The sequence below is a fragment of the Stenella coeruleoalba genome, assembly GCF_951394435.1.
Source record: "Stenella coeruleoalba genome assembly, chromosome: 1".
NCBI classification, from domain to species: Eukaryota; Metazoa; Chordata; class Mammalia; order Artiodactyla; family Delphinidae; genus Stenella; species Stenella coeruleoalba.
Window position 1 is genome coordinate 26,489,665 of NC_137169.1, and position 27,208 is coordinate 26,516,872.

The following is a 27,208-nucleotide window of genomic DNA, read 5'->3' on the forward strand; positions in this document are numbered from 1 at the left end:
GAAAAGCAATGGTATCCTGAGCAGCTGCAGGTCTGGATGGGATCTTCAGATTCTTTTTCCAGGAGAAAAAGTGAACCCCCATCTGCTGAAGCCAGCTTTAGTCAGTTTGTTTTATTTTCATTCCTAATGGATAAAATTTCTACCTGTAAGACTGAGACCTTCAAGGGAAAAGACTGTTTCTTATTTATATTTATACCCTCAGTGACTGGCAGAATGCCTGGCACTAAGTGCTCCAAGCTTTTAAATGAACTGAATGTCGTTACTGTCTTCAAATTATTCCAGTGGCTGCTCGTTATCCTGAGGAATCCATGTAGAGTTCTCATCTTGGCATTCAGGGTCCCGCAGAGACCCGTCTCTACCCATGCAACCTTATCCCCACACATCCAGCCACATCAAGTGACTGCTTGTTCCTCCTTTGTGGACAGACCCTATACTTTCCCCTAGGTTCATGCCTTCACTCTCCTTCCCCTCAATTGGCATGCTTCCCCTCTACACTTCCAGGTAGAACTTGTCTTTCTCTTCCCCATTTCTGAACTTGGCTTGCACTTATTGTCTTGGGGGTACCTGTTTATTTGCCTATTTCCCACTAGAATATGAGCCCCTGGCAGACAAGGACTGGCTGTGGTCTGACCTTTGTGTTTCCCACCACAGAGCATCACACAGTCTCTGGCACATAGAAGGTGTTCAATGGAACTAAACTAGGGTCAGAAGAGTAAACTGGGGCCAGACAGAATGGGCTTGAAATCTGTATCACTGGGTAATTGTGAGACATTCATCCTTTCTGGGCCTCAATGATCCCATCTATAAAATGGGGACAATAATAACTGATCTAGAACTGGTATGCTGTAGAGACTGGATAAACACTAAGTAGAGGGGAGGCCCAAGAGCAAAAGGCTTTGCCTCCCGCTCTTCCCCAGTTGTCATCTGAGCTGGTCCACTGATTATCAAAAGGAAAACTCAGACCCAACATCGGAAACTGAGAAGAGGTCCCACCCATGTGGGCTGAAACTTCCATGTTCTATGAACTGACAACATAGTTAGGGGTGACATGAAGGGCACAGTTCCCTGGTCTGTTCTCCTGCTGTTAGCTGCCAGGCCTGGACAGAGTTCATCAGTCAGCCTGTCCCATTCTTGGCCCTCAGGGAGAAACACTTGCCAAATGCTGTAGGCCGCCCCCGCCCCCATGTTCAAGGGCAGGGTCTCACAGCCAGCCCACCCTTGTTGTGCACACCCAGGAAGGGCCCGCTTTTCTACATGGGCCCCACCCAGGGGTCAGCCTGAACGTGAATCCCTGCAGCCACCCACTGTCCCCCCGGGCACTCCTGGAAAGGGACTCTCTTTGCCCAGCTTGCTGGGGTGAGGCAACCACGGATCCCTCCCGTTGCCTCCAATGCTTCGTCGAGGCTGAGCAGGGTGCTGGGAGGCATCTGCAAGCCTTCTGTCTGCGCCCCCGGGGACAGTCTCATGGACTGGCCTGTGGGCTGTCGCACATCCCCTCCCGGCTGGCACACCCAAGGGAAAGACCTGCTTGACACCTGCCCCCACCAACAGCACGGCACCACCATCTGTGATCTAAGGGGTGACCTATCACCTGCTGTGCTCCGGGATGCCCATCTGGGTCAAATGAACAACCACCTACAGCTCGTGGAGGGGGTTCTCCACATTTGGGAATTACGTCCCAGGCACTGTTCTAAGTGTTCGGATATGTTAGCTCACTTCATCCTCACGGCAGCCTCAAGAGGTAGGTACCATTTTAATCACCGTGTTACAGGGAAGAGAACTGAGGCACAGGGTGCCTGCTTGAAGAGCTTCCCAAGCTACAGAGAGAATAAGAGTGGTAGGTAGTGTGGTGGCCGAGTCTGGCTCTCAGCTGCAACTTGATACTGAATGAATGACAACTGGGAGGACAACTGGAACACAAAGATAGTCAGCTCTTCAAATGATCAGCCCAAATGGCCCAACTGCAGGACGCAGTCGATGCGGGGTGGGGTGGGGTGGCGTGGGGAACAGGAGCTGTTGTAAAACAAAACATAAATACTGTCCTCAGAGAGATGCAAGATGGTAATGCATTGATAAAAACAAAAGTAAGCTGTCAAGAGAAATCTGAAAACAAAAAGTGCAGTTTTCTTGAAATAAAAACGAAAGCCAAAACAAGATTTCCGAAATAAAGAGGGAGGAATCACAGAATAAATACTGTTGAAAACAGAATTAGTGAAAACACAAGACCATTGGCAGAATGCAAATGGGATACGGATCTTTCAAACCACCAGAGGAGAAACAGAGCAAATTAAATCAAATCAACTAAAAATTGGAAGAGTTAAAAATAAAAAAAAGCAATAAAAAGCATAATATATTTTGTTTGAAAGAAAGCATAATACATTGGATGTAAAAGAAATGTATAAATCCCTGAACTCGTTCCCCTTTCTTCAAATATACATAGAACATAAGTAAGAAAAAATTCAAAAAGTAACAAGGGCACAATGCAATAAAAGTGGAACTGATTTAAAAATCATACAAAATATATAACTTAGTAACTTTTAAGACATTCTTAAATACTCAGGTTGAAAAGAAATCTAACCTCAAATTACAGACTAGAAATAAACCCAGCTGAACAGTCTATATGAGAAAAAATAAACTCCCCCATAGAAAAATATACAAAGAGCTTGAAGCAGCAAAGGCAATTAAATACCATCTTGCCCATCAAACGGGTTAACACTGCCAGGATTGACAACATAAAGTGATGCTGGGTAGGGAAGCAGGCTTTTGGTAGATGTGTAAATTGCTGCAATAGCTAGAGGGAAATTTGAGGTCATGTATCAAAATTTGCCTTCTAAGAACATATCCTAAGGAACTCACTGGACAACTGTTTAAAGATTCATGTGTAAGGATGTTTACTCGGGCGAAAAACTGAAAATATTCACTTTATCTATAGGGAAGTAGTTAAATAAATTATGGTTGTACAGACAACAGAATTCCCTGTAACCATTAACCAGGATGAGGCTGATCTATATAGACTGAGAGGATAAGATGATGATATATGAGTAAAGGGTAAAACACAAAGCAAGTTACCGAGCCACTCAAAGAGGTGATCTCGTTTTAGCAAGCATGCTTATTGCATTTGCTTTCTGTAGACGCTGGCATACAAAATACCTAAAAGAGGAAGCTGAACAAATGGATATCAGTGGCTATCTTATGTAGGGTGTGCAGAGGAGAACAGAGTAAGACGATGGGGACTTTTGATTTCTACTTTATAAACTTCTTTATGGTTTGTACTCTAAATTTTTAAAAATGAGTATCTCCTTTTTATAAAGAAAAATTCCGTACAGAAATTCTCACTTAAAAAATAATAACTAAGTCTTACTCTGAATAAGGGCAGAAACACAAAAGGGGCTTTTTTGTGTTTGTCTGAATTCTATCTGATTACAAATTCCCTTAACTTTGTGGCCGGTGATTCCAGGGAGGGGTGGCGGGATATGGGGGGCGGTGAGGGAGAGAGAGGAGAGAGGGAGAGAACACGCTAGAGTACAGATGTGCACGAGGACACTGCAGACGCTAGCTGGCACGGCAGCCTGGGGTGGAGGGATCGCAGGAGGAAGGCGAAAGTGTCCCATCACTCCATCCCCATCTTTTGGCCACTCTCCGTGCAGCCTCTGCTCATGTGCATCAGCTCCTTGGAGGTTGTGTGACTCCAAGAAACCTTCCCAATGGAGGGCTGAGGTCACTTGCATCCTCTCCCCGCCACTCCCCACCTCAGGGTCCTCACACACACAGCCAGCAGGCCCCCTCTATAGTTCTTTCTATCTCTGGAGAGAATATTTCCTCTATTTGTCTCGATCCTCTCTTCCTGAGGGCTAGGAAGGGATGCTCTGCTCTCCCCTCCAGCCCATCCCACACCCATCATTCCTGTAAGTGATAACAGTCCTCACGTCTGCCCAGAAATGCCATCACTGAATTCTTGTGCTCTCCCTGTCAGCCGCGCTGAGATCTCTCGGCTCTCCTCCCACCCTTCTCCTAAACCTGAATTCCCGGGGACTGATGGCGCATGTCATGGGTGTGCTAAGGTTACTATGTCATGGAGGAGATGCACGCCCAAGTACTTAGGCAAGAAGTATCAGGATGTCTACAGTTACCTTTGTGGGATTCAGCCAAAAAAGAAAAAAAAAAAAAGGGACAGAGAGAAAAAAAAGAAAGAGGGCAAATATTCACAGTAGTTGAGTCTAGGTGGGAGGGAAGCAGGTGCTCGGCATACTGCTCGACTTTTCTATTGTACATATTGTATGTTGCACAACAAAAAAATAGGGAAACAGAAGAAATCTGTTTCCACATTTCTTGAGGCGAGTGAGACCGGCTGGTGTGACTCCTTAAATGTCTCCTGAACTCATCCCTTCTTCTCCATCCTTCTTCTCCATCCTTCTTCTCCATCCCATCGCCACTGGCAGGGTTCAGGTCTCCTCATCCCGACGACACTCTGGAGACGGCCTCCTCCTCACTGGGGTCCCAGACCCCATCTGTCCCCTTCTCCACAAGGCTGCCACGACAGGGCCAAACTCAGCATCACGGCCGCCACGGTCCTCTGCGCTCTGGCTGCATGCAGCCCGCTCCACCAGTTTCATCCCTCACCATGGCCCATCCCTCCACCAGGTCTCAGGTGATGCTCCAGCCACGGCGACCAGCCCCTTGAGCCCGCACACCCTGCATCACTTCTTCTGCCTAGTAGGCCCTTCTGTCCTGCCAACCTTCTTCCTTGGCTACCTGGCAACTCCTCTCCATCCTACACGACTTACTCTAGTGTTTTCATTTCCAGGATAGCCTCTCTGGTCTCCTGTCCAACTGTTCAGTCCCCTGCCCCCTCCTTCCACCACCTCGCTCTGTGTACACGCACATCTCCTCTTTGCCAACAGCGGCCGTGGTCTTATTCATCTGGGCAACGCCAGTGTCTCCCACAGGCACTGCCATGTATTCAGCAGACAGCTATTACATGGAGGAACGAATGAATGAATGAGTAACGTGCAAGGTGGGAACATGGGAAAACCTCCTGATTTGTATATGGAGACACCTGTGACGAATTCATTGTTTATTTACTATTTACTGAGGGACCTTCGTGGATCTGCTAGTCATAAATCTACCTTTATATCTGGGTCCTGCTTGCTTCATTCATTCATTCATTCAACACTTGACACTTGTTAAGCCTCTGCCACTGTGCTGAGAGCCAGGAGACTTGTGAAGATGAATCGGGCAGAGAGCGTGGCTCTGGCTGGGGAGCTAAAGCAGGAGCATAAATGGAGGAGAGGAGTGGTCAGTGTCACAAGGGAAATACAGGCCATGGGCAATGGGAACGCAGAAGCGGAGAAAGGACTCCTAGGAGTCTCCTGCGAGTGGACTGGGGGAGACTTCCTGGGTGAGCTGACATGTGCACTTGACTTTGAGGGAGCGAGAGTTGTAGACTTAAGTCTTTGGAGGGAGGGGGGCATTCCGGGGAGGGCAGAGTGGAAACCAAGGCACTGAGCACGGCCGTGAGTACATGTACAGGGGCCACTAGCAATTCAGCTTTGTCATTGAAGAGAAGTGGTGGGAAATAAGGTTGGGAGGTGGGTTGAAGTCCTGACAGCCTTGAAAACCAGGATAAGATGTTCAGCTCCTGTGAGCATGGGTGCCACGCAAGGGTTCTAGTTAGAGTGTGAGTTGACCAGGCATGCTTCCAGAAAGTGATTCCAGAAGCAGTGTGGGATGAAGTTTTGTATTTAACACAAAACCCCCAAGAGCTCTGCTGACCTCATTTTGCACAGGGCCGAGCTCAAAAACTTGCACGTGGCAAACACTTCATACATTTCTTTAACTGGACTGGGTCTAAGACCATGTGTACATCAGCGAATGTGCAAACAGCTGTATCTCTGGCAGCGACACACCCGTTCAGCCAGTTCCCCTTCACGGAGACCTCGCCAGGGCAGGGAACCTCTCCTAGCCACACTTCTGCCTCTTGTCTTGACTCCCCACTCTTCCAAAGTCTCAACAGTTCATCCCTGGATTACTGCGACAGACTTTTGACTGGTTTTCTTCCCATGAGCTCCCTCCACTGTAAATAACCCTGCTTAGGAACCTTCCACGGCGCCCTCTTGCTTACTGGCATTTAGCATCCTCCGTCAGCAGGCTGCTTCCTAACCCAGTCTGTCTCCCATTCCTTTCCGCATGCATTCCCCACGCCAGCCAGACCATTCCCGCTCCAACTGCCTGGTTCAATTCTCTAGCCATACCTCAACCATCCTGCCACGCCAACCTCCTCTTTTCCTCACAGCTCCTCTGAACCCAGTTTGCCAGCAGCATCATCTGGTGCGAAGATTCAGAAAGACCTGGATCCACGCCCCAGGCTTTCTGCTTCACTGTGTGAGCTCAGACACACTATGAATTCTCCTGGAATCTCAGTTCTCTCATCTATAAAATGGGAGTAATAAGAATGTCTATTTATTTTTAGGGCTTACTATTCGTATTACCAGGGCTACTGTGAAGAGTTAATAAGACGTTACGTGTGCCAGGCCCTGTGCTCAATAAATGGTAAAGCTCTTTTCTTCTCTGACTCTTTGGAACTCCAAAAAGTACTTCCTGTTAGTCAAGCACGTACGTGGAAAAGAAGTTACATTTTGAGGGAATATGTACACAGTACCTGACAGTATGCTGGGCTTTTCTGACTATTGCTTCCACAACTCTAAATCACAAGCATTTTTGTTCTCATTTTACAGACGTAGAAACTCAGACTGAGAAAGGGAAGCAATCTGGGGTCATACAGTTCTAAACTGACCTTTACTACCATCAGAGAAACAACCACCGAACCATGAATAAATATTTCCTATGTTTCAAGCACTGTGCTGAGTCCATTACCTGTAGTGTCTCGGTTAGATGCTTTATCCCGAGAAGCCAACATTATAACTCATACGCCACAGATGGAGAGGAGAAGAAACTTACCCAAAGTCCTACAAATGGCAAACGGCTGGGCTGGGATTCACACCTATGCCCTCAGCTGCTGTGCGGACACCGTACCGCCTAGGCCAGTGAATTGTCTGAACTTGGATTGCAGCCCTGTGATGCCGAGGCTGGCCTTTTCAGGTTTTCCATGGGCCCCGGCCTGAGCCCGGGGTCATAGCAACCACTGTTGCTCACCAGGGCCTCCAGGTGAGGTGGGCAGGGCCAGCCACTGGTTGGTGGACTGGTGATGACTCCCCTGAACAGCTGGCAACGGTTCCTCTGCTGGCCCTGGCACTTACCCGATGGTGCAGCCGGCATTGGCCTCGATGGTCCAGATGCAGTTGAGGTTGTGCTCGTAGGGAGCTGGATACCCGGGCGACAGCACCTGCCCCGACTCCTCTCCTTTCACCGTCCCGCCACACTCGGCTGAAAGAAATCCCAGAAGAGTGAGCTTCAGGGGGTGACCTGTGCTCACAGCGGCCACCCACTGGCTCCTCCGGCCTGTGTGCCAGGGTCCCTCTCGTTCATGCCAGGTGGCTGAGTGCAGCATAGAGAAAGGCCCTTGGACGAGACTTGTATCCAGGATCTACAAAAGCCCTTACAGCTCAACAATGAAAAGACAGAGTTCAGTTAAAAAATTGGCAAAGCCTTTGAACAGACATTTCTGCAAAGAAAGTATACAAATGGCCAAGAAGCACAAGAAAAGATGTGTAACGTCATTAGGGAAATGTAAATCAAAACCACAGTGAGATCCCACTTCATAACCTCTAGGACGGTCATAATCAAAAAGACAGACTAACGTGTAGGTGGGGATGTGGAGAAACTGGAACCCTCAGACATCGCTGGTGGGAGTGCAAAATGGTGCAGCTACTCTGGAAGACAGTTTCCTATACAGGTCCTCAAAATGTTGCCCTATGACCCCAGCAATTTTGCTCTTGGATACATACTCAAGAGAAATGAAAACGTATGTTCAGATGAAAACTTGTACACGAATGACCACGGCAGCATTATTCATAATATCCCCAAAAGGGAAATGACCCAAATGTCCATCAGCTGTTGAACAGATTCACAAATGTGGTATACCCGTACCATGGAATATTACCTGATCGTAAAAAAGAATGAGGTACTGACGCACGATACAACGTGGATGAACGTAAAGCTGAAAACGTTATGCTGTGTTAGAGAAGCCAGGCGCAAAAAGCCTCATATTGTGTGTTTCTATTTATATAAAATATCTAGAACAGACAAATCTACAGAGACAGAAAGTACATTTGTAGTTGCCAAGGCCTGACGAGGAGCGGCAGTGGGAGGGATTGCGAATGGGTATAGGGTTCCTTCTGGGGAGACAAGATGTTCAAAAATTAGATTGTGGTGATGGTTGCACCACCCTGTGACTACACTGGAAAGCAGTGAGTGGTACACTTTAAAGGGGCCAACTGTATGGTACGTGAAGTCTATCTCATTAAAGCTATTACAAAAACGGCCCCTGGGGGTAGGGCTGATGGCCCACTCTGTGACCAGATCTTTGAGGTCTCCTGAGAAGGCACAGACATGTGAACCTGGTCACTGACAGGAACTGGGCCTGTGTCACGTGGCCGGAGCACAAGGCGTGGCGTCCTTCCCCCGGAGACCTGGAGGAAGAGGCGGCCACAGTGTGTGCCCTGCGCCCTGACAGACGCACATCCACGGCAAGTGGCAGCACAGAGGAGGAGGTGATCGGTTTCCTCCAGCGCAGGGCAGGGAGAGGCGGGCGGGTGGGTGGGAGGCGTAGGCTGGGGAGGCCGACAGGGAAGAGTACTGCGAACCTCCTTGGGGGTGGGAAACAGCATGGCAGCTTGGGGGACGGGGTATGAGATGGGGCCTGGAGGGAGGCAGGGCTGGAAAGCTGGGCGAGCATCTTTCATCGGAGGGCACCGCACAGAACTGCAGTGTTTATGCACGAGAGTAAATTGATCACTTTACACACTAGTGCCCTTTACACATTAGAGAGAATGCTCCTGTGGCAGTGTGAAGGGGCGCAGAGGGGTGGACCTAGAGGCAGGGCACCAGTGAAGAGGTCCATCTCCCCGTGAGAGCAGCCCTCCAGGTCACAGGCTGGCCTTCTTCCTCCCCACGTCTAATCTGCCTCTGAGCCCCAGGGCTCAGGTGCTTTTCACACCTGCCCCCCCTCTGCCCCCACTGTTAGAGTCGTGGCTCAGGCCCTTACCATCTCTAGGGTGGCAGAGTTGCGTCCCCCGCAGCAGTGCCACCAGAAGGACCTTTCTAAAATACAAAACTGGCCATATCACTGCTTGCTTTCCTCCTTCCCAGAGTGAAGTCCAAGCTCCTTAGGAGAGCCCATCAAGTCCCCCCGGAGAGGTTCCCTTTGGCCTTTTCTGGCCCCGTCCTGGCACCCCTTGGTCCAGCCAAGTGTGATAAACTCCACAAGCCCAGGCACACTGGGCCTCTTCAGGCCTCTCCTTGGACTGACAAGTCGGCCAACATCTTCCCCATGCAATCTTTTGTGACACCCTCCCCTCCTCACATCGAGTTGACACTATCCTCCTTTGCGTCTCCATTATAACATGAACTGGTTTTTATCACAGACGTGTAACTGGTTATCAAAATCTACCTCCTTCACTCCTCAGCAGCAGGAACCTTGTCTTACTTATATTTGTACATCAAGTGCCTAGCATGGTGTTTGGCACGTCACAGATGCTTTAACAAGGGTTTATCGAATGAACAGGTGGGTGGATGATCAAATGAACGAGAGAAGCTTACTGCTTCCCAGGCGAGTTACTATGAAGGGTCTGAATCAAGGGAGCGTGAGAGAAGATGAAGAGATTTGTTGCAAAGCTTTTTAGGAAAGATCTGATTAAGCAAGATCTTAGAAGTAGGAGATGAGGGGATCAAAGTCACACTGGGAGACTGACCTTCATCTGTTGCTACAAAGGACCCATCAAGCGTCTCTTGGGCCCCCTGGCTTGCCCCGGGCCCACTAAGGCAGGGCGGGAGAGGGGCCCTCTACAGTGAGCCCGCGCACGAGACCGGGCCCTTTCTTCCCGCGTAACTACGCCCGTGTTGACGTTGGGGTGGGAGATGCCAACCTGAATGAGAGATGTCGGGCTGCACAGGCCGGCAGCAGGGAGCAGGGGGTGGATAGGAGGATGAGCTGTAAGTTGTGGGGAGGAAGCCTTTCTGGCTCCACAAATAGCAGAGGCAGCTAGAAACGGGCCAGGACATTATCCCTGCCCCTGCGCTGTAGCCTCCTTCCGTATTCCCGATGCGACAGTCCCTTCTGCTTCCCAGAGGCAAGTGTTTGGAGGCAGGGGCACCAGCAGCATTTCCTCGGGGACACGACTGCTCCTTCCTCAGGGGTCACTTTATCTGGGGACGGACAGGGGGGCAGGGGGAGCCAGGTGGCTGGCATGCAGCAGATTTACCAACAAGACCCTAAGACTCTCGTCTTTCTGGTCTTCTCCCTTATCCCCATCCTACAGCCCTGGCTGCTTCGTTGGGGCTGTAGCATCCACTCATCCACAAAGAAAACAGCTGGATGTTGACCACGATCAAGTCCATCACAACATGACATGTGTAAAACTATACACACGTAATCCCAAACACACAGCCTCCCTCCCCTTCGTGGGGCCTGAGGGAGTCTCGGTGGGGAAGCCCTCAGAGGTTCAAAGTGCAAGTACCCTCACTAGCACTGCTTGAGTGGATTCTCTAAGTTTGGTCCAACTGGCAGGTTAGATACTCAGAAGGACCTTATGGTGGAGCTTTTTGCAAAGTAAATAAGTGTCTTGCAGTGGGAACCATCACCTCCTTCACATTTCGTTTGCTTTGGCTTTCCTATGGCATCATACTGTTGTCTGTTCATGCCTGTGTCTCCCTCACTGGCCTGGGAGCTGCTTTTCCCTGTATCCCCAGTGCCTGGCAGAGGGCCTGGCACATGAATGAAACAAGGGGACAAAAACAGGGAAGCAGGGAGGAAGGGATGGGGCATGCCTGTGGACGAGGTCTACTTGAGCAGACGGAGGAAGATTCTAGAGGCCACTATCCTGATCTATCCACAGCCAGGTTTGAAATCCTCACCGTTAGACCCTCTGTTGGGTAGCAATGTCGAAGGTCCTGTTAACATGCAGTCGCCTGGGGTAAAAGAACATCGCTCTTACCTCCCCGCCTGTGGGTGATGTCTACCCATCCTTTCAAGTCTCAATTGAAATATCACCTCCTAGGCACAACTTTCTCGAATTCCCTCAACGCTTTGGTACTTACTCTTTTTACAGTGCTTATCTTGTATTACAATGACCTGTTTATGTGTCTCTTCTCCTTGCCGGGGTATGGACTCCCCAAGGGCAGGAAGAATGCTTTATTCTTTCCTTTTTATTTCTCCGCCTCTGTACATACCCAAACATGCACCTGCGAGGACTCTGGCAGGTGGCGCTTAGTAGGCACTTAAACGTTCTCCCGGTGGATGGTTTGTCCTTGTAAGATTAACCAGAGCTGCACAGCCATGCTGAGGTTGTGAGCCATGGGGCAGGAGATGGAGAGAGGGAAAGGTGTGGTGTTTGGGGCTGGGGATACAGGACAAAGCAGCGTGGTGGAATCCTGGTCAGCAGGGAGGGTCACACGCACAGTGAGGCGGGGGGTGAGAGGTGGAAAGGCCACACAGACAGACGGACGGGTGTTGCCTATTTCCCACCTCTGCCTTGAACCAGGCTTCTCTTGTCCTGTGACACAGGATGAAGCTTCCAGAGAGCCTGTGCTGACATGCTGGAAGCACCACAGGCTTAAGAAGGTGCTAGTTCATTATCTTATTCTTTCTTAAGTGTGAGATAGATGCTAGCTCATGATCTGACTCTTTCTCAAGAACAAGACAGATGTTAGTTCATGACCTGACTCTTTCAACATTCCAGAAAAGGAAGCATAAGCCCCATTTTGCCTATGGGGAAACTGAGGCCAGAGTGAGCTGGAGACTCATCTGAGACTTGGCATTGAAGGAACCCCTGGAACCAGGCAAAAAGTCCACCTCTTCCTTCAAACTGACCCTCCCACCTCTCCGCCAGGAGAGGATTACGATTCTGAGGGCATGACCTGGCTCTGGTCCCGCTTGCTAAATGTATGACAGCGGCAAGCCACCGCCTGGCCTTGCTGTCGTGCGGGTGTAATAAGGTGTGAGAGTGAGGACATGCGGAAGGGTGGGCAGGGCCAGCCATGACTCCGGTGAACAGGACGGTTCAGACGGCCCCAAGGCCCTGGAGTGTGAGGGCCAACGGGAGACCCTTAATGAGACCAGAGCTGGGTACTCGGGGTTAGGGGACACCCGAGGGGGGTCACCTGAAGAGCAAGAGGCCTCCTACCGACACAAGTGGGGAGCGGCCGGTCCCAGGTCCTGCGCTCCCCGCTCAGACACAGCAGCGCCTCACTGCCCCGCAGGCTGTACCCAGGGTCACAGCCGAAGGACACAGAGCTCCCTGCGAAATGGCCTCCATCGCGAACCTTGTAGCCAAACTGGGGGGTTCCTGGGTCCTCACATTTGATGAGTTCGAAACCTGGGGATGAGAGAAGAGATAAGGGTGATCAAGAGGTGTCATGGCACACACCACACCCCGCCCTCCCCACCCCCCACCAAGAGCACGCATCCTTAAGGAAGCCCCCCAGCACAGGCCCCTGGGTCCTGATGGAGACGCCCCTCGGGGTGTCACATGGCTGTGCTCAGGTAAGGGTCTGTTACGGAGTGTTCGTTCTCCCTGTTGCTATATGTAAATGACTTCACTTATTTCTCCCAGGACAGCTTTTAATAGTTTTCAGGTATAGAGTCCGGATTTCCTATTTTTTTTTTTGGTTTGACCCCATAGCATTTTGGTAGCGGGAGCTGCTCTTCCCATCTTGTTAACTGAGACAGTCTGATGGGAGAGTGTACTATGGAAAAGTCACTCTAAATATATGTTTCAAAGCTCAATTTTGTCCTGCTTAAATACACTCTATTGAACGAGCCTGGAGAAGGAGACCTCTGTGAGCTTACACAGAGCTCCTAGGGCACGGTGGCCACCTGTGTTAGCTCTCACTTGTTATTCACAGGTCTTACCGGGAGGGGTAACTGTGCATTGCACAGCTGAGAATATTGACTCGGGAAGGTCACACAAATTGTTCCAAAGTCACACAATCTCAGATGACAGAAACGGCATTTGAATATGACTCTGTTTAATCCTCCTCCACTGATGGGCCTGCTGTAACAGCACAGACCCTACACACCCAGGCAAGAGGAATCTTGAGTGCACTCATCGGTTTTCTTATTTTAACAGCTTTATTGAGACATAACTTACATACTAAACGCTCCCCCAACTAAAGTATATCATTCAGTGTCTTTTAGTTTATCCACAGAGTTGTGCAACTAACATTGCAATCGACTTTAGGACATTTTCATCACCTCAAAGAGAAGGTGATTTCCCCTCAACTCCCTCATCCCCAGGCAACTAACACATTTCCTTCTGTCTCTATGGAACTGCCTCTTCTGGACAGTTCATATAAACGGTTCATGCAATACACGTGTCTACATGTACTGTGACAGGCTTCTTTCACTTCTCATCATGTGGCCAAGGGTCACCCACATTGCAGCATGGATCAGAACTGGATCCTTTTCTATGGCCAAATAATAGCCCATTGTATGGAGGGACACGTCCCATTTTACTTCCATTTATCAGCTGATGGATATTCACTGGCTTTTAAAATAGGCTACAAAAGCACATTTCTTTGTAGCCACTGGGCAAGTAGAAGCTCAAATAGATGAATAAAATAGCTGTGAAGCCGAAGTACGGAGATGTCATCCCAAGTACTCTGCGGCTGTGTACACACCTCGGTGCTTTCTGTTTTTGAAATCTCAGGAGTAAAGGAGAAAGTTAAAATCAGGAAAAAAGGGAAAGAATCAAGCCTCGACTCTTTAGGGAGTAGTAAAAAAGAGCATAATGATACATTAGTGCTTGCATTTTTTACATCTGACTGTAGCTGAACATTAGTTTATAAATGTCACCATGAGGAAAGGCTATCTTTGGTTGCTTTAATTCAAAGGCTCAGCGCTTATTGTTTTTAGTGAGTAAATGGTGATTAGTGAGTCAAAGGTGTGCTGTGACTCTCAGCTAAGTTACTCACAGGTGTAACCATGGAGCTGTACGCCAAGTGGCAGCTTATCCAAATCACGGGCACAATGCCTTAGGGGAAACAGTCAGCTAAACACACATCAGTTAGAGAAAATCAAACCCACTAACTGAGGGGTGATGTCCCAGAGCCCAGCCTCTCTGTGTGTGGAACCGGGGAAAGCCCGATTTCACTGTCCACTCAGATGAGAAAAAGACTTACTGGAAAACTGCAGCTCAAAGCCCTTGCTGGTGTTCTCAGCATCAGAAATGAAATCAAGCCACAGACTGCTGGACGTGCTGTTCAATGTCACCCCCAGCATCTCAGAGCGGCTGAACACCCCCAGCAAACGGGCGGAGTTGTTGTTGCCATCGTAGACCTGGACACGGGAGAGACCCCAACCCCACATCAGCATGGCCTTATCTTGAACAAGGGTTTCCCACCCAACAGCCCACATTCCCAGAGTTTAGCACTGATAACAACTGTTAGAGGGACAGTCAGTCATCAGATGCAAGGAAGACAGCAGAGTGGAGTTGCCACCGGGTGAGTTACCAGCCCCGCTAGCCTACTTGGTACCAGTTCTGTGCCCAGCCCATCTCGGTGTGAATCATACCCCTAGGAACTGGTTGCTGTTCTAACCTTTCCAGAGGAGATCTGGTCTTAGTTCCCCCACCCCCAGATGGTACCAGCTTACTCTTCAGCAGCTTGGGGAGACCAGGTTGGGGCTGCCTGAGTGCCCAAACCATCTGTTTCTGCAGACAGGCAGGCTGCAAGCATTTGACTTTTCTGCATTGCTAAACACTCCATCCTGCCCTTCCAGGAGATGAGACAATCGTCCTCCTCCCTAATCCCACCCCACTGTGGCAGTGGCCTCAGTCTCACACTCTGCTGGACATGACCCCTAGGATCCAGCAGGATGGTGTTAAAATGTCCAGCGTGTCAGGTGTCATGGTATCTTCCCCTTCCCCAAGCTCGGTCTCTGCCCCTTCCCTCCTAAAATGAGGGCTCCAACGAGGGCTGGAGCAAGCCAGGGGTGGAATCGTGCAGGCATCTGGCTTCCCTGACTCCCATCTGTCCCCTGAACTGCTGAGCACCAGCAAAGACAAGAATCGTCAGAATAATGAACTGGCTCCCCAGGTTCCGAGGTTGCTGCTCCTTTCCAGATAACTGTGCAAATAACAACAGAATTTGTGATTGAGTGAAGGACGCCCTGTTGCTTTGGTAAACATCAACGATGGGATCTATGGGTGGGCAATGAATATTTGTGCGTGGCACAGGATGTGGTACCAGCTGCCAGCAAATTGGAACAATATTTCCATTCTTTCTACTATTCATGAAGCAAAGCTTTCTAAAAGAAGCCACCCTTCAAGCTAACAGTGCTGTATATCAGAGATTTGTTTAGGCCCCTGGGAGCTTCAAAAGTCTGTTTCCAGATCCTATGTGCAATTGTTTTATATCGCTGATAGACTGGGAGAATTCCAGAGTGCCAGCAGACATAGACGTGACACCAGTTCAAAGAGTTCAGCCCACTGCTGCATCCAGGTTGTTATAAAAAGAGTTTTATCCATTAAAACATATATTTTGGGGGGCTTCCCTGGTGGCGCAGTGGTTGGGAGTCCGCCTGCCGATGCAGGGGACGCGGGTTCGTGCCCCGGTCCGGGAGGATCCCACATGCCGTGGAGCGGCTGGGCCCGTGAGCCATGGCCGCTGAGCCTGTGCGTCTGGAGCCTGTGCTCCGCAACGGGAGAGGCCACAACAGTGAGAGGCCCGCGTACCGCAAAAAACAAAAAAAACATATATTTTCTAATTAACTGATCAAGGCATTAATCATCAACACTTGCTAACATCACAATAAGAGAGACAACCAGACATCATGTGCTTGTTAATGGAAAACACACCAATACCTATGGTGTCATTTTGCCAAAAAAACATCAAACCTGAATCAGATCAAGCCACTGGATCCAATTTCCAACTTATAGGAAATATGGAGGACAGAGGGACATATGAAATGAATACATTACAAATAAACAAGTTACAAATAAATTACAAGGGAGTAAAAAAGAAGAGATGGAGGTAAAACCTAAAGACTAAAAAAATACTTGAGGCAACTAATCCAATATGTACAAGTTATTTGGATCCTGATTCAAATAAACTGTAAATTTAAAAAATATTACATTTATGAGATAATTGGAAATTTGAACACTCACTGGATATATTATGGTATTAAGAAATTGTTGTTAATCAATAAAAGTATAATGGAAATAGGATTTTTTCCTTAATTTCAAAGCATAATTCATCTTAATTCATTAAGACTATTTTTGTTCTTAATATGTCATTACGATAAAATATTCATTGCAGGCAATTTATAACACAGAAAAGCACGAAGAAACTGAAGGCAACTTTCAGCACTCATGACATTTTGGTGACTATCTTTCTAGGCTTCGTTCTATGTATATCTTTCCTTATATAGTTTTTAAATTTATTGTTTTATAAAAGCAAGATCAAACTATAGATACTATATGGTAACCTGCTCTTTCACTTAATATAATGTGTATATTTTTCAAATCATTAAATATTTTTTCCACAACAGCACTTAAACAGCTGTAGAAATTACCATCATAAAATTAACCCAACCCACAATATAATCATTCACATATCACTGTCCAGAATATGGGGAATATGTGCCCTGGCACATAAGACACACTCAACAAATGTACGATAAATAAATAAACCGATATTTTCTTTCAGTAATTTTGTTCGCAAATCCACCTGGAATTTTGGCATATGGTATAAGATATATTTTCTTCCTGGTTGATTAGCCATTTTTAACAAAACCCTGTTTGTAAATATTCCACCCATCACCAACTTTAAATCCAACTTTATCACATATATAGTTATATAAATTTTTTTGTTCAACTTTCTATTCTACTGCAGTTATCTATTTGCCTATTCCTGTGCATGATCTAAACTGTTTTAATTATTGTAGCTTTGTAATATATTTAAATATTTGGTAGGATGAGTCCCCTCACATTTGTCTTCTTTTAATTTAAAAAATTGTCTTCCCATGTTTATTCTCTTAGATAAACTCAAGAAGAATTTTCTCAATTTAAGAGAAACAACTACCCCCAATCCCTCCAAAAGACCCAAAACAACTTGTATAATTCTGACTGATTAATATTAAATGCCTGGATTGATAAGAAAGAAAACATATCTATATGATAGTAAATCTTCCTATCCATATACATGACATCTGGCTCCATTTTAATCAAGTTGTCTTTTATATCTCTCAGTAAAATTCTGTACTTATTCCTGGGCATTTTTATATTTTTTATTGATACTGGGAATTGGGCCCTTGTATACATTTATTTCCTAACAGAATGTTGCTTGTCCGTAAGGAAATTGCTTTGATGGTCCAGTTCATCATTATATACAGGTGATGGATTTATCCCTGACAAATCCAAGAGAATCTATACACACCCATTACATCTAACCTTCTTTCTTTCTTTTTATCTATTATAGGTTTCCACTTTTTTCAGCTTTATTGAAGTGTAACAGATGAATAAAAATTCCATATATTTAAGGTGTACAAATCAAATTTATTTATTTATTTATTTATTTATGGTTGAGTTGGGTCTTCATTGCTGCGCACGGGCTTTCTGTAGTTGTGGCACGCAGGGCCTACTCTTCGTTGCGGTGTGCGGGCTTCTCACTGCGGTGGCCTCTCCTGTTGCGGAGCACAGTCTCCAGGCATGCAGGCTTCAGTAGTTGTGGCACACAGGCTCAGTAGTTGTGGCTCATGGGCTCTAGAGCGCAGGCTCAGTAGTTGAGGCGCACAGGCTTAGTTGCTCCGCGGCATGTGGGATCCTCCCGGACCAGGGATCGAACCCGTGTCCCCTGCATTGGCAGGCGGATTCTTAACCACTGCGCCACCAGGGAAGTCCCATACAACTTGATTTTTGATATGCACATACCACTACATCTAATAAGACAGTTCAGCAAGATGGCTGCCTTCAAAATGAATATGCTAAATGGATAGCTTTTAACACACAGTTTCAATGTAACATTCCTATGAACAATGCTACATGCATGTCTGCTTACACACAGGTGCTCAAGTTTCTCTAGGGCATATATCTAGAACTAAAACAGCGAAGAGAAGCAGGTTGAACATGGAAGGCACATCTTCAACTTTGTTAGATGTTGTCAGACTGCTCTCCAAAGAGTAATACCAATTTAATCTCTCACTAGCAACGTATGACAGCTTTCATTGCTTTATATCTTCACCAACACTTGATATTTTCAGGCACTCTAAAATTTTCCAATATGATGGGTGTGAAATGGTATCCCATTTGAATTTGTATGTCCCTGATTATCACTAAAGTGGAATATCTTTTTGTATGTTTATCAATTCTACTTTCCTATTCTGTGAATTGCCTATTCATAGCCTTTGCTCAGCCCTGAATATGAAACCTCCCTGCATTTATTTTAGTTTTATGTCCTTCAGTATAATTTCCTCAGTAAAAATTATACACATTTTCATTAGGCTTATTCCTAGGTGTCTTATAGTTTTTGTTTCTATTATGAGACCTTCTCCCCACCTCTGAATACATGTTTGAATTGGTTGTAGAAACACCAGCAGCTTTGCTAAATTGTCTTATTGGTCTGATAGGTTATCAACTGGTTGTTTTATATTTTCCAAATAAGAGACAATTTGGATATTCTCTTCTAATTGTCATAGTTTCTTTGTTCTTTTCTTTGTATAATTGCAGTGGCTTGGATCTGAATACTATTGGTGGTAGCAGAACTGGTGTTGTTCCTGACTTTACTGGGAATCCTTAGGAAGTTTTGTCATTAAGTATAATGTTTGCTATACGTGTTGACAGAAAATTTTTATTAGATTAAGAAAGTTCTGTCCATAGCTTTATGAGATATTTTTAAAAATCATGAATCAGTACTGAATTTCATCACACGATGTTTCGGGACACTTTGGCAGGATCATGTATTTTTCTCTCCTAATCTGTTTATAGGATGAAATTGCTGATATTGGACTGCTCTTGACCTACAAAAATGACAATTTCATATGGGTTGCCCAATAAAGACAATTAGGAGCTTTTGTAATGTTGACACATCCTTACGTTCCTGGAATCCATCCTATTGGTCATTTTTGTTTTAATGCACAGCTAGATTCAACATGATACTGTATTTAGGATTTTTTTTTGTTGTTGTTGTTGCGGTACGGGGGCCTCTCACTGCTGTGGCCTCTCCCATTGTGGAGCACAGGCTCCGGACACGCAGGCTCAGCGGCCATGGCTCATGGGCCCAGCCGCTCCGCAGCATGTGGGATCTTCCCGGACCGGGGCACGAACCCGTGTGCCCTGCATTGGCAGGCGGACTCTCAACCACTGCACCACCAGGGAAGCCCTGTATTTAGGATTTTTAGATCTATGGTCATAAGTGAAACTGGCCTAATACTTTATGCTGCCCTTATTCAGTTTGATATCAATATTTCTACTTGTCCTATTTAAATAAAGTGAGTGGGGAGATGGATACTAATTTTTCTCTTTTCTGACACAGTTTGATTATTGCAGGGATTAATTGTTTCTTGAAGTTTGTGAGTTTACCTGTAAAATAGGCTAGGTCTGGGGACTTTGAGAGAGAATACGGGAGAATTCCAATGTTTTAAATGGTTATTGGTTTATTCAGATTTGTATTTTTTCTTGATATTAGTACTTATTATCTATAAAAATTTCCATTTCATTTAAGCTTTCAGATTTTTTGTCTTATGCTTTTTCCTAAACATTTTCTTATTGTTTTCATAATCTCTACCTTATCTATGACTATGTTCCTTTTTCATTCTTAAAATTACATATTTGTGGCTTCTTTATTCCTTGATCAGTCCCGTAAATTTTGTCTGTTTTACTATTTTTCAAAGAACCAGTTGGTTTTGTTGATAATTGCTATTTTTTGAAGTTATCTTTTTTCAGTCACTTTTGCTTTTATCTTTAAAAGTATTTCTTCCACTCTCTTTGGATTTATTCTGTTATATTATTCAAGCTACCTAAATCCTTATTTATTTTTAACCTAGGTGATACGTCAGAGACTATCAGAGGTATATTAAATCTTCCACAATGACTGTGACCTTATTAAAATTTTTTACATTTCTAGCAATTTTTATTTAATTTATTCATGCTATGTTATTTGGCACATAAAGTTTTACTGTGAATTGATTGTGCATTTTATTAATATAAGAGAATTCTCTTTTTCATTTCATTATGAGATGTGAGAGAAGTTCTCACATTTATCTTATAATAAAGTGATTTCATTTTTCTGTGGTTTACCATCTTCTGTTCATTGCGTCCATTCCATTTTTTAATTGGGTGATTATGTTTTTCATCTCTTCAGTCTTCCCTCATCTCAGATTGCTCTGTTTTCATTATTGCCTATTTTTGTGTCATAAATATAATATTCTCTCAAATCCTGTTAAGAATACAAATTAGACGTTTTTAAAGTGTTTTTTTTTCTTTGTTGCTTGCAGAGGGGCAATTAACTCTGACTCCTCAGACGGGTCCCCTTCTTCTGATCTACTGAATATTCACACATATCCAGTTCATTTTCCGGTTGGCACACCATGACAGATGGAAAATAAAAATGGATAATGGAAAGACCCAGTAGCTCCCCTAGGGGGGAGCAGAAGAGTTAAGCCAGAAGAGGCCATAGTAGGAGCTTCTCCTGCTCCTGGTACTAAAGCGTGTGTGTGTGAGGGAGAGTGCGTATATGTGTATGTGTGTGTACATGTGCATGTGTGTGTGTGTATGATTGTGGCAGCCTCTTCTCAAATGAGCTTGCCCACTCTTGTTAGGTGCCAGCCATGGCATTACTCTGCTTTATCCAGCTTGCCAACAACAGCCAAACAGAATCCAGAAAGTCATGCTGAGAGGGAACTGTGGCCCTGTGTGGTTTCTCAGACCCTGTACGCTTCCAGAAGAGCTAGTTGGATTGAGATCCGGCCCCTGCCAACAGCCCCATGGTGTGTCCTTGGCTCCAGGCTCTGCTGCTCTGAGTTAGGTGGTCTTAGATGCATTCTTTCCTTGAGGTTTCTAGCACTTAATCCACTGGCAGGATTTCAATTCACTTATGTGAATTACACTTTGATTAGGCTCTTTCTCAAAATGGACCCCTTTTGGGGGATATTCCATTTGGCAAATATTCCTTTAAGTTGTATGTGAAAGGCACCCTTGCCTAACTTCCCGTTTTCATGTCCCTTTAGTCATTTCCGTGGGAACCGTAGAGGATGTAGTTATATACATGGGCTTCGTGTGCCGTCTTGAGCTGGGAGCTGTTGTCTTTCCACACTATTGCATTTAGAGGACCTTCTGTCTTGCAGATGACAGAGGTCGAAATTTTGGTGGAGGCCAAAACAGAAGAAATCAGGTAGTTCTAGGAGACAAGCTGGAGTATGTGTAGGGGTGAGGTCTAAGAAATTTTAAGTTATTAAATGTAAGGAAAAGATTGAGAGTCACAAATGCAAGAAAACAGTCATTTCATGGGTCAGAAATCCAAGAGTGTATGGAAGGTTTGGAGGGTTGGTCAGACGCAAGTGTGGAGGAAGTGGTGGGTCTCGCTGGGCAGGAAGGAGTCCAGGTATGCACTGGGGTTCTTGGGAGGGACAGGTATATCCTCAGGATTGGAAATACATCAGTGTTCTGGCAGATGGGCCAGTTACACCAGGGCAAGGGCAGGGTGCTCCTGGAGGTGACTCTGGGTGCCACCTTCTTTGTGTCCAGGTAGATCGGAGTGACAGGTGTAAAGAGCATTGCCACTGCAGCTGACAGTGGTTGCAGGGTGGAAGCTATAACCGTGCATTTCTTTTCACTCCAAAATAATTCGTGTCCCAGGTTCTCCCTTGGGAGGGCAAGGGTCCTGAGGGGAAGAGTTAGAACAGGAAACTACGTGATCTCCCTGGATGCCCTGCCCTCCCTTCCCCAGACCCCCGACTATGGAAGCTCTGGTGGTTACAGGATCGTGTGGATGGCCTTTCGGCCAGGTCAGCACCACAGCCCAACCTTCTGAGGAGGACACTACAGAGGCCTAGAAAGGGAGGAAGAGGCTTTTCGGCAAGAAGGTGGAGCCCAGTGTTAGAAGGCTGGTAGCAGGGCCAGCCGGGCAGGCGGCTGCAGAGACCAAGTCTGAAGTCTGGGAAGATCCCTCAAAGAAACACAGGAAATCACCTCCCTCTCCCTACAGCCCTGCAGGGTCACCTGAGGTCCTGATCCCTGACCTCTGACCTGGGGATGGTGCCCCAGGTCCCTCCCTTCTTACCCTGAGCGCCTCCAAAAGTCTCTCTTCTGTCTCAACCCTGAGGCAGAACCTTGATAGTGCGGTGGGGTATGCACACCTGCTGACTATGTCTTAGGTGCTACTCTGAGTCCAGACCACCCTAGAGAGGAGGCTTGGGCACCAGCCACGCTCCATGTGGCCTCCAGCAACCAAGGCAGGAGGCCTTCTGCTGGTCGCATCAGGCCACACGCACAGAACTGCACACACTCGCCTCAAAACCCAAAAACTGTGTCTCCAAAACGCCTTTTTCTGCAGGGTTAACAGCATCCTTCCTCCAAGAACGTCTCTGCATTGTCCAGCTTTCCTCAATTCCACCTGCAGCACTAGAGCACGGAAGTCCCTCTGGCCTTGTTGGCCCTGGGTGTGTCCTCTGAGGCTCTGTTGTTGATGATGAACAAATGGATGGAGAGAACTGAGGTCAAGGGAGACGCCTGAAGACATCGCCCTTGGAAAGTACGAAGTCCTGTCTATTGTTCACTTATAGGGAGATGCACACTGCATTTCTCTGTATGGGGAGCTTAGAGGTTGAAAAGTAGAGCTTAAGGAGCCAGATAGGAACCCACTCCCTCCTGGGCCACTTTGCCATATTCTGTTCTGTTTCAGGCATATCCGGTCCCAACTGGTCATCCCATGGTACTTCCTCTTGGGTTCAAGAGTAATTGGGTAAGAGTGAGAAATGCCTTCCAAACACACACACACACACACACACACACACACACATGCCCCAGAGGGTGGGTCAAGAGTATCATCTTTGCATAAAAAGCACAGTGTACTCATCATATCTACAGAGAGTCCTAATGGATGGGGATTATTTAATGGTTTCTCTTTGGATTGTCTAGAGTGGTGACTTTTGGTTGTTTCTAATGTCTAGACTTCTCTGGCTACAGGAAATAAAACTATATTAGAATAAGATAAAAAAGTTTCTTGGCCTAGGATGAAAATGGACCTACTCAGTATGAGATTTTCCTTATAATCCTTTTAAATAAGGCAGCTCTTTGATAAGTTCTCCAGAGTCAACTCTTTGATTACACACTCACGATGTGTTATTGGAGGTACAAATCACACACACAAAGAAACACAGTCATAGTGTGTTCAATGTCTTAACAAGTCCCTCTCTATAACCCTTTCTTTAGTCCAAGTCCTTTCACTTCTTTCTCTTATGTAGATCTTGAATCCACTTTCTTCAACCCCACTGCTACATGCAGGCCATCACCATGGTACACTGAAGCTACTGAAACAGCCCACCGGTCACTGAAACATAAACTCAAAACATACACAAATGCACACACACAGAACACGAGTATGTACAGACACAGATCACCCCAACCAAATACAGACACAGACACAGATGCACACACATGTGGAAACATACATATAAACATATCTGTAGCCACACATATCTACACAAATGCACATATTCTATGAACTCTTCCTCATCTAGGTTGATGGTCAGAGTTCACAATGGAAAACCTGATCCACTGGCCATTCCAACTGAGTTTATTATGGTGATTTACTATCCAGACAACCCCTACTCAATCACATACATACTTGAGAGCAGTCAGCTCCTAAGCAAACTCTAAAGCCACGTTCTTTAGAATACACTCGCCTACACTTCTGTCTTAGATTCTCACTTCTCCCAGATGCGTGAGGACATCTTGGGACTCAGGAGGGAAGAAGAAAGGTTGGGTCATTCACACAGAGACAAATCAGTGTGGTGACCATACTTTTGCATCCCGTAACATACATACTCTATGAAATCTATCAGTGTTACCTTGAGGACATCTCCTTCAGAGAGTTCAAATGCCCTGGCTTTGAGCTGAATCCCCTTCCCCGGCTGGGTCTGGATGGAGTAGATGCATTCGTGGTTGTTACTGTAGTTCACAGGAAAGTTGGGGGACAGCAGGGTGCCCTGAGTGCCCGTGACTGAATTCCCACACTCAGCTGGAAAGAGAATCACAATAATCACAGATTAACGCCCATCAGCTACATCCGGAAAACAAACAACTCACAGCGCTGGAGGACCTTACAAAGATGACAAGTTGCTTGCCTCTCTACCTGCCAGAGTGCCTGTTTATCTGTCCATTTGTCTGCCTGTCTATAGGAATGCTTATCAAAGTTTTTGTTTGTTTGTTTGTTTTTAACATCTGCCCACCTGTAGTTCTGTTACGTTCCTTTATGTCTCTCCTTCGATTTGTCTGTTTTTCTTCCGCAGAAATAGAAATAAACCCACCAGGCACCCTTTACTTGTACAGTGTTATGAAGCAGCCATTCTCCCTCCCACCTGTTCATATAGTATCATAGCAACAGAAATGACCAAGGAGGGCGTCAGGGGACGATGGGGGCAGCCAGGTGAGGAGGGATGAAGCCTTTCAGTATCAGAGGATACAAACGAAGAGGGGACAAGATTGAATAATAATTGCTAGCATCTCCCAAGCTTTACACGGATCATTTCAGCCATTAGCCACAGCAACCGATCCCCACAAGGCAGGCACAATGAGCATCCCTGTTTTCAAGATAAAGACCCTGGTACTTAGCAATTTAGATCAAGTCTCTCAATTCAAGGAGGTGGGGGGGCCGACAACTCAGCCCTCTTGGTCCTGGAATTTAGGGCCTCTGAGGCTCTGAAGAAAGTTTTGGCACAGACACATGGAAACCCTGTTTAATTCAACAGCTAATGAATTCACACCTTCCTCTCAAAATCTGTTCCTGCTCCTCCAGAATTAGTCATTCTTTCCCCATTGTTCCTATACCTCTATTTATAGCGGTCATCACATTTTTTTTTTTTTTTTTGCGATACGCGGGCCTCTCACTGTTGCGGTCTCTCCCGTTGCAGAGCACAGGCTCCGGACGTGCAGGCTCAGCGGCCATGGCTCACAGGCCTAGCTGCTCCGCGGCATGTGGGATCTTCCCGGACTGGGGCACGAACCCGCGTCCCCTGCATCGGCAGGCGGACTCTCAACCGCTGCGCCACCAGGGAAGCCCGGTCATCACATTTTACTTGACTTATTTGTTAACATTTCTATCTCCTCCACTGCCCTGTGGGTGCTTTAGGGCTTGGTCATATTTCTGTATCTCCAGCACCCACTGGCTCTGCTCCATGCCTGGGCAGGACAGCAGCAGCGATGAAAGGGGTAGCTCAGTGCAGGGCGTGTGCTGAAGGACCCTGCAGTTGGCTCTCTAGGGTCTTTGGTAACTGTGAAGCCTCTTGCTGGGCTTCCCCGTGGCAGAGCATCTACCAGATCGCACCCTGACGGCTTGTTTCTTGTCTGCACCCCCTACCCAAACTGTGTGTTACTTGAAGGTAAGGGTCATGCTTAACGAATCCATGAATTTCCAAGGCTTAGCCCAGACTGTCTGTAAAATAAATATTTGCCAAATGAATGAATGGATAAATATGGAGGACGCTGACCTCAGAGGATGGCCAGCTCTAAAAGTGATTAGGTTCTGGAAGGATATAAATACAAGTCAGATGGCAGGCCCATTATTTGTCTGGACATATGGGGAGTTCGAAGCATATGTAGAATCTCTGAGGTTGGTGGTAGCACATCTGCTTTCCCCGAACCATTCCTCAGTGTCCCTATTCTAGGCACAGTCATTGGCTGGAAGGACCCTGAGGTCACCACATATTCAACTTCAATTGCCCTGAGCCTGGAGTGTCCTAGGCCACAGCAGTGTGGAGGGAGAATGTGATACAGGAACATTCAGAGCTGAGTCCCTAGTGGGCTTAGTTGTACCTCTGTGTGTTCTCTTGTCCCCAAGGCTGCTCCTTAGAACTTTGAAGATAGTGACCATGTCCCACCAATCAGTCCTCTGATTGGTGGGACAAGCCCTCCTCCCTGGGTCCTTTCCAGTTCAGGACCAGCTTCAGGTTCCTAAGACATCACATAAGTCATTACTATGGACAGCATGTCTGTGTCCCTCTGACAAATTCTTGTGCTGAAGCCCTGATTCCCCAGTGTGATGCTATTTGGAGGTGGGGCCTTTGGGAGGTAATTAGGTCTAGATGAGGTCACGAGGGGAGAGTCTCCATGATGGGATTAGTGCCCTTAGCAGAGGGATTGACCAGAGCCTGCAATCTGTCTGCTGTGTGATGGTACAGCAAGAAGGCTGCCATCTGGAAACCAGGGAGAGGGCCTTTACCAGACACCGAATCCACTGGCACCTTGATCTTGGACTTGCCAGCCTCCGGAACTGTGAGAAATAAATGCTTGTTGTTGAAGCCACCCACTTTATGGTATTTTCTTATAGCAGCTCAAACTGAACAGGACAGCCATCATTTGTCTTGGAGGAGAAATCTCGCTTTGCAGTACTTTAAACAGCCTGTTTGCAGAGTGTCCGAGCGCGCGTGATGAATGTGCGGAGCTGGGGCATGAAACTAAAGGGCGGGTGGTGGACGGGCACCCTGGCGGCTGCTGACGCTTTGGGTAGATATGTTTCTGAAGTGTGTAAGGATTCTGGGGGCCCTCTGACGAAGGGGGGCATTTGGGGAGGGGGTGCTGAGGGCTGTGCATATCTAGACATTTATTACTCAGTCACATCACGTGGGCAGCCCCCTGAAGCAGCTCTCCATCATCTCTGGGCATCACACAGTATTCTCTTCCGTCTAGGGAACGACATGTGGTGCAGTGGGATGAGCATGGATTTTAGACTCAGACAGACCAGTTATATCAACTCTCTGAACCTCGGTCTCCTCATCTGCCTCCATCTGGACAATGACAGCACCCACATAAAACTAGAGAGAATACGTATATGAAATTTTATGATGAAAGAGGTGAACATATAGGGAGTGGCTAGCACCTAG

The 27,208-nt window shown here is 46.7% G+C and overlaps 1 protein-coding gene across 1 annotated transcript in view; it reads right to left on the reverse strand.

Annotated features, from left to right (window-relative positions):
- Positions 1-27,208, reverse strand: part of CSMD2 (CUB and Sushi multiple domains 2) — a 668,360-nt gene that overhangs the window by 186,741 nt on the left and 454,411 nt on the right. Inside the window, exons 22-25 of the mRNA XM_079924609.1 lie at positions 24,179-24,348; positions 14,296-14,452; positions 12,300-12,491; positions 7,257-7,383 (exon numbers count right to left, since the gene is read on the reverse strand). Coding sequence (XP_079780735.1) covers positions 7,257-7,383; positions 12,300-12,491; positions 14,296-14,452; positions 24,179-24,348 — 646 coding nt within the window. The remainder of the gene's footprint in view (positions 1-7,256; positions 7,384-12,299; positions 12,492-14,295; positions 14,453-24,178; positions 24,349-27,208) is intronic.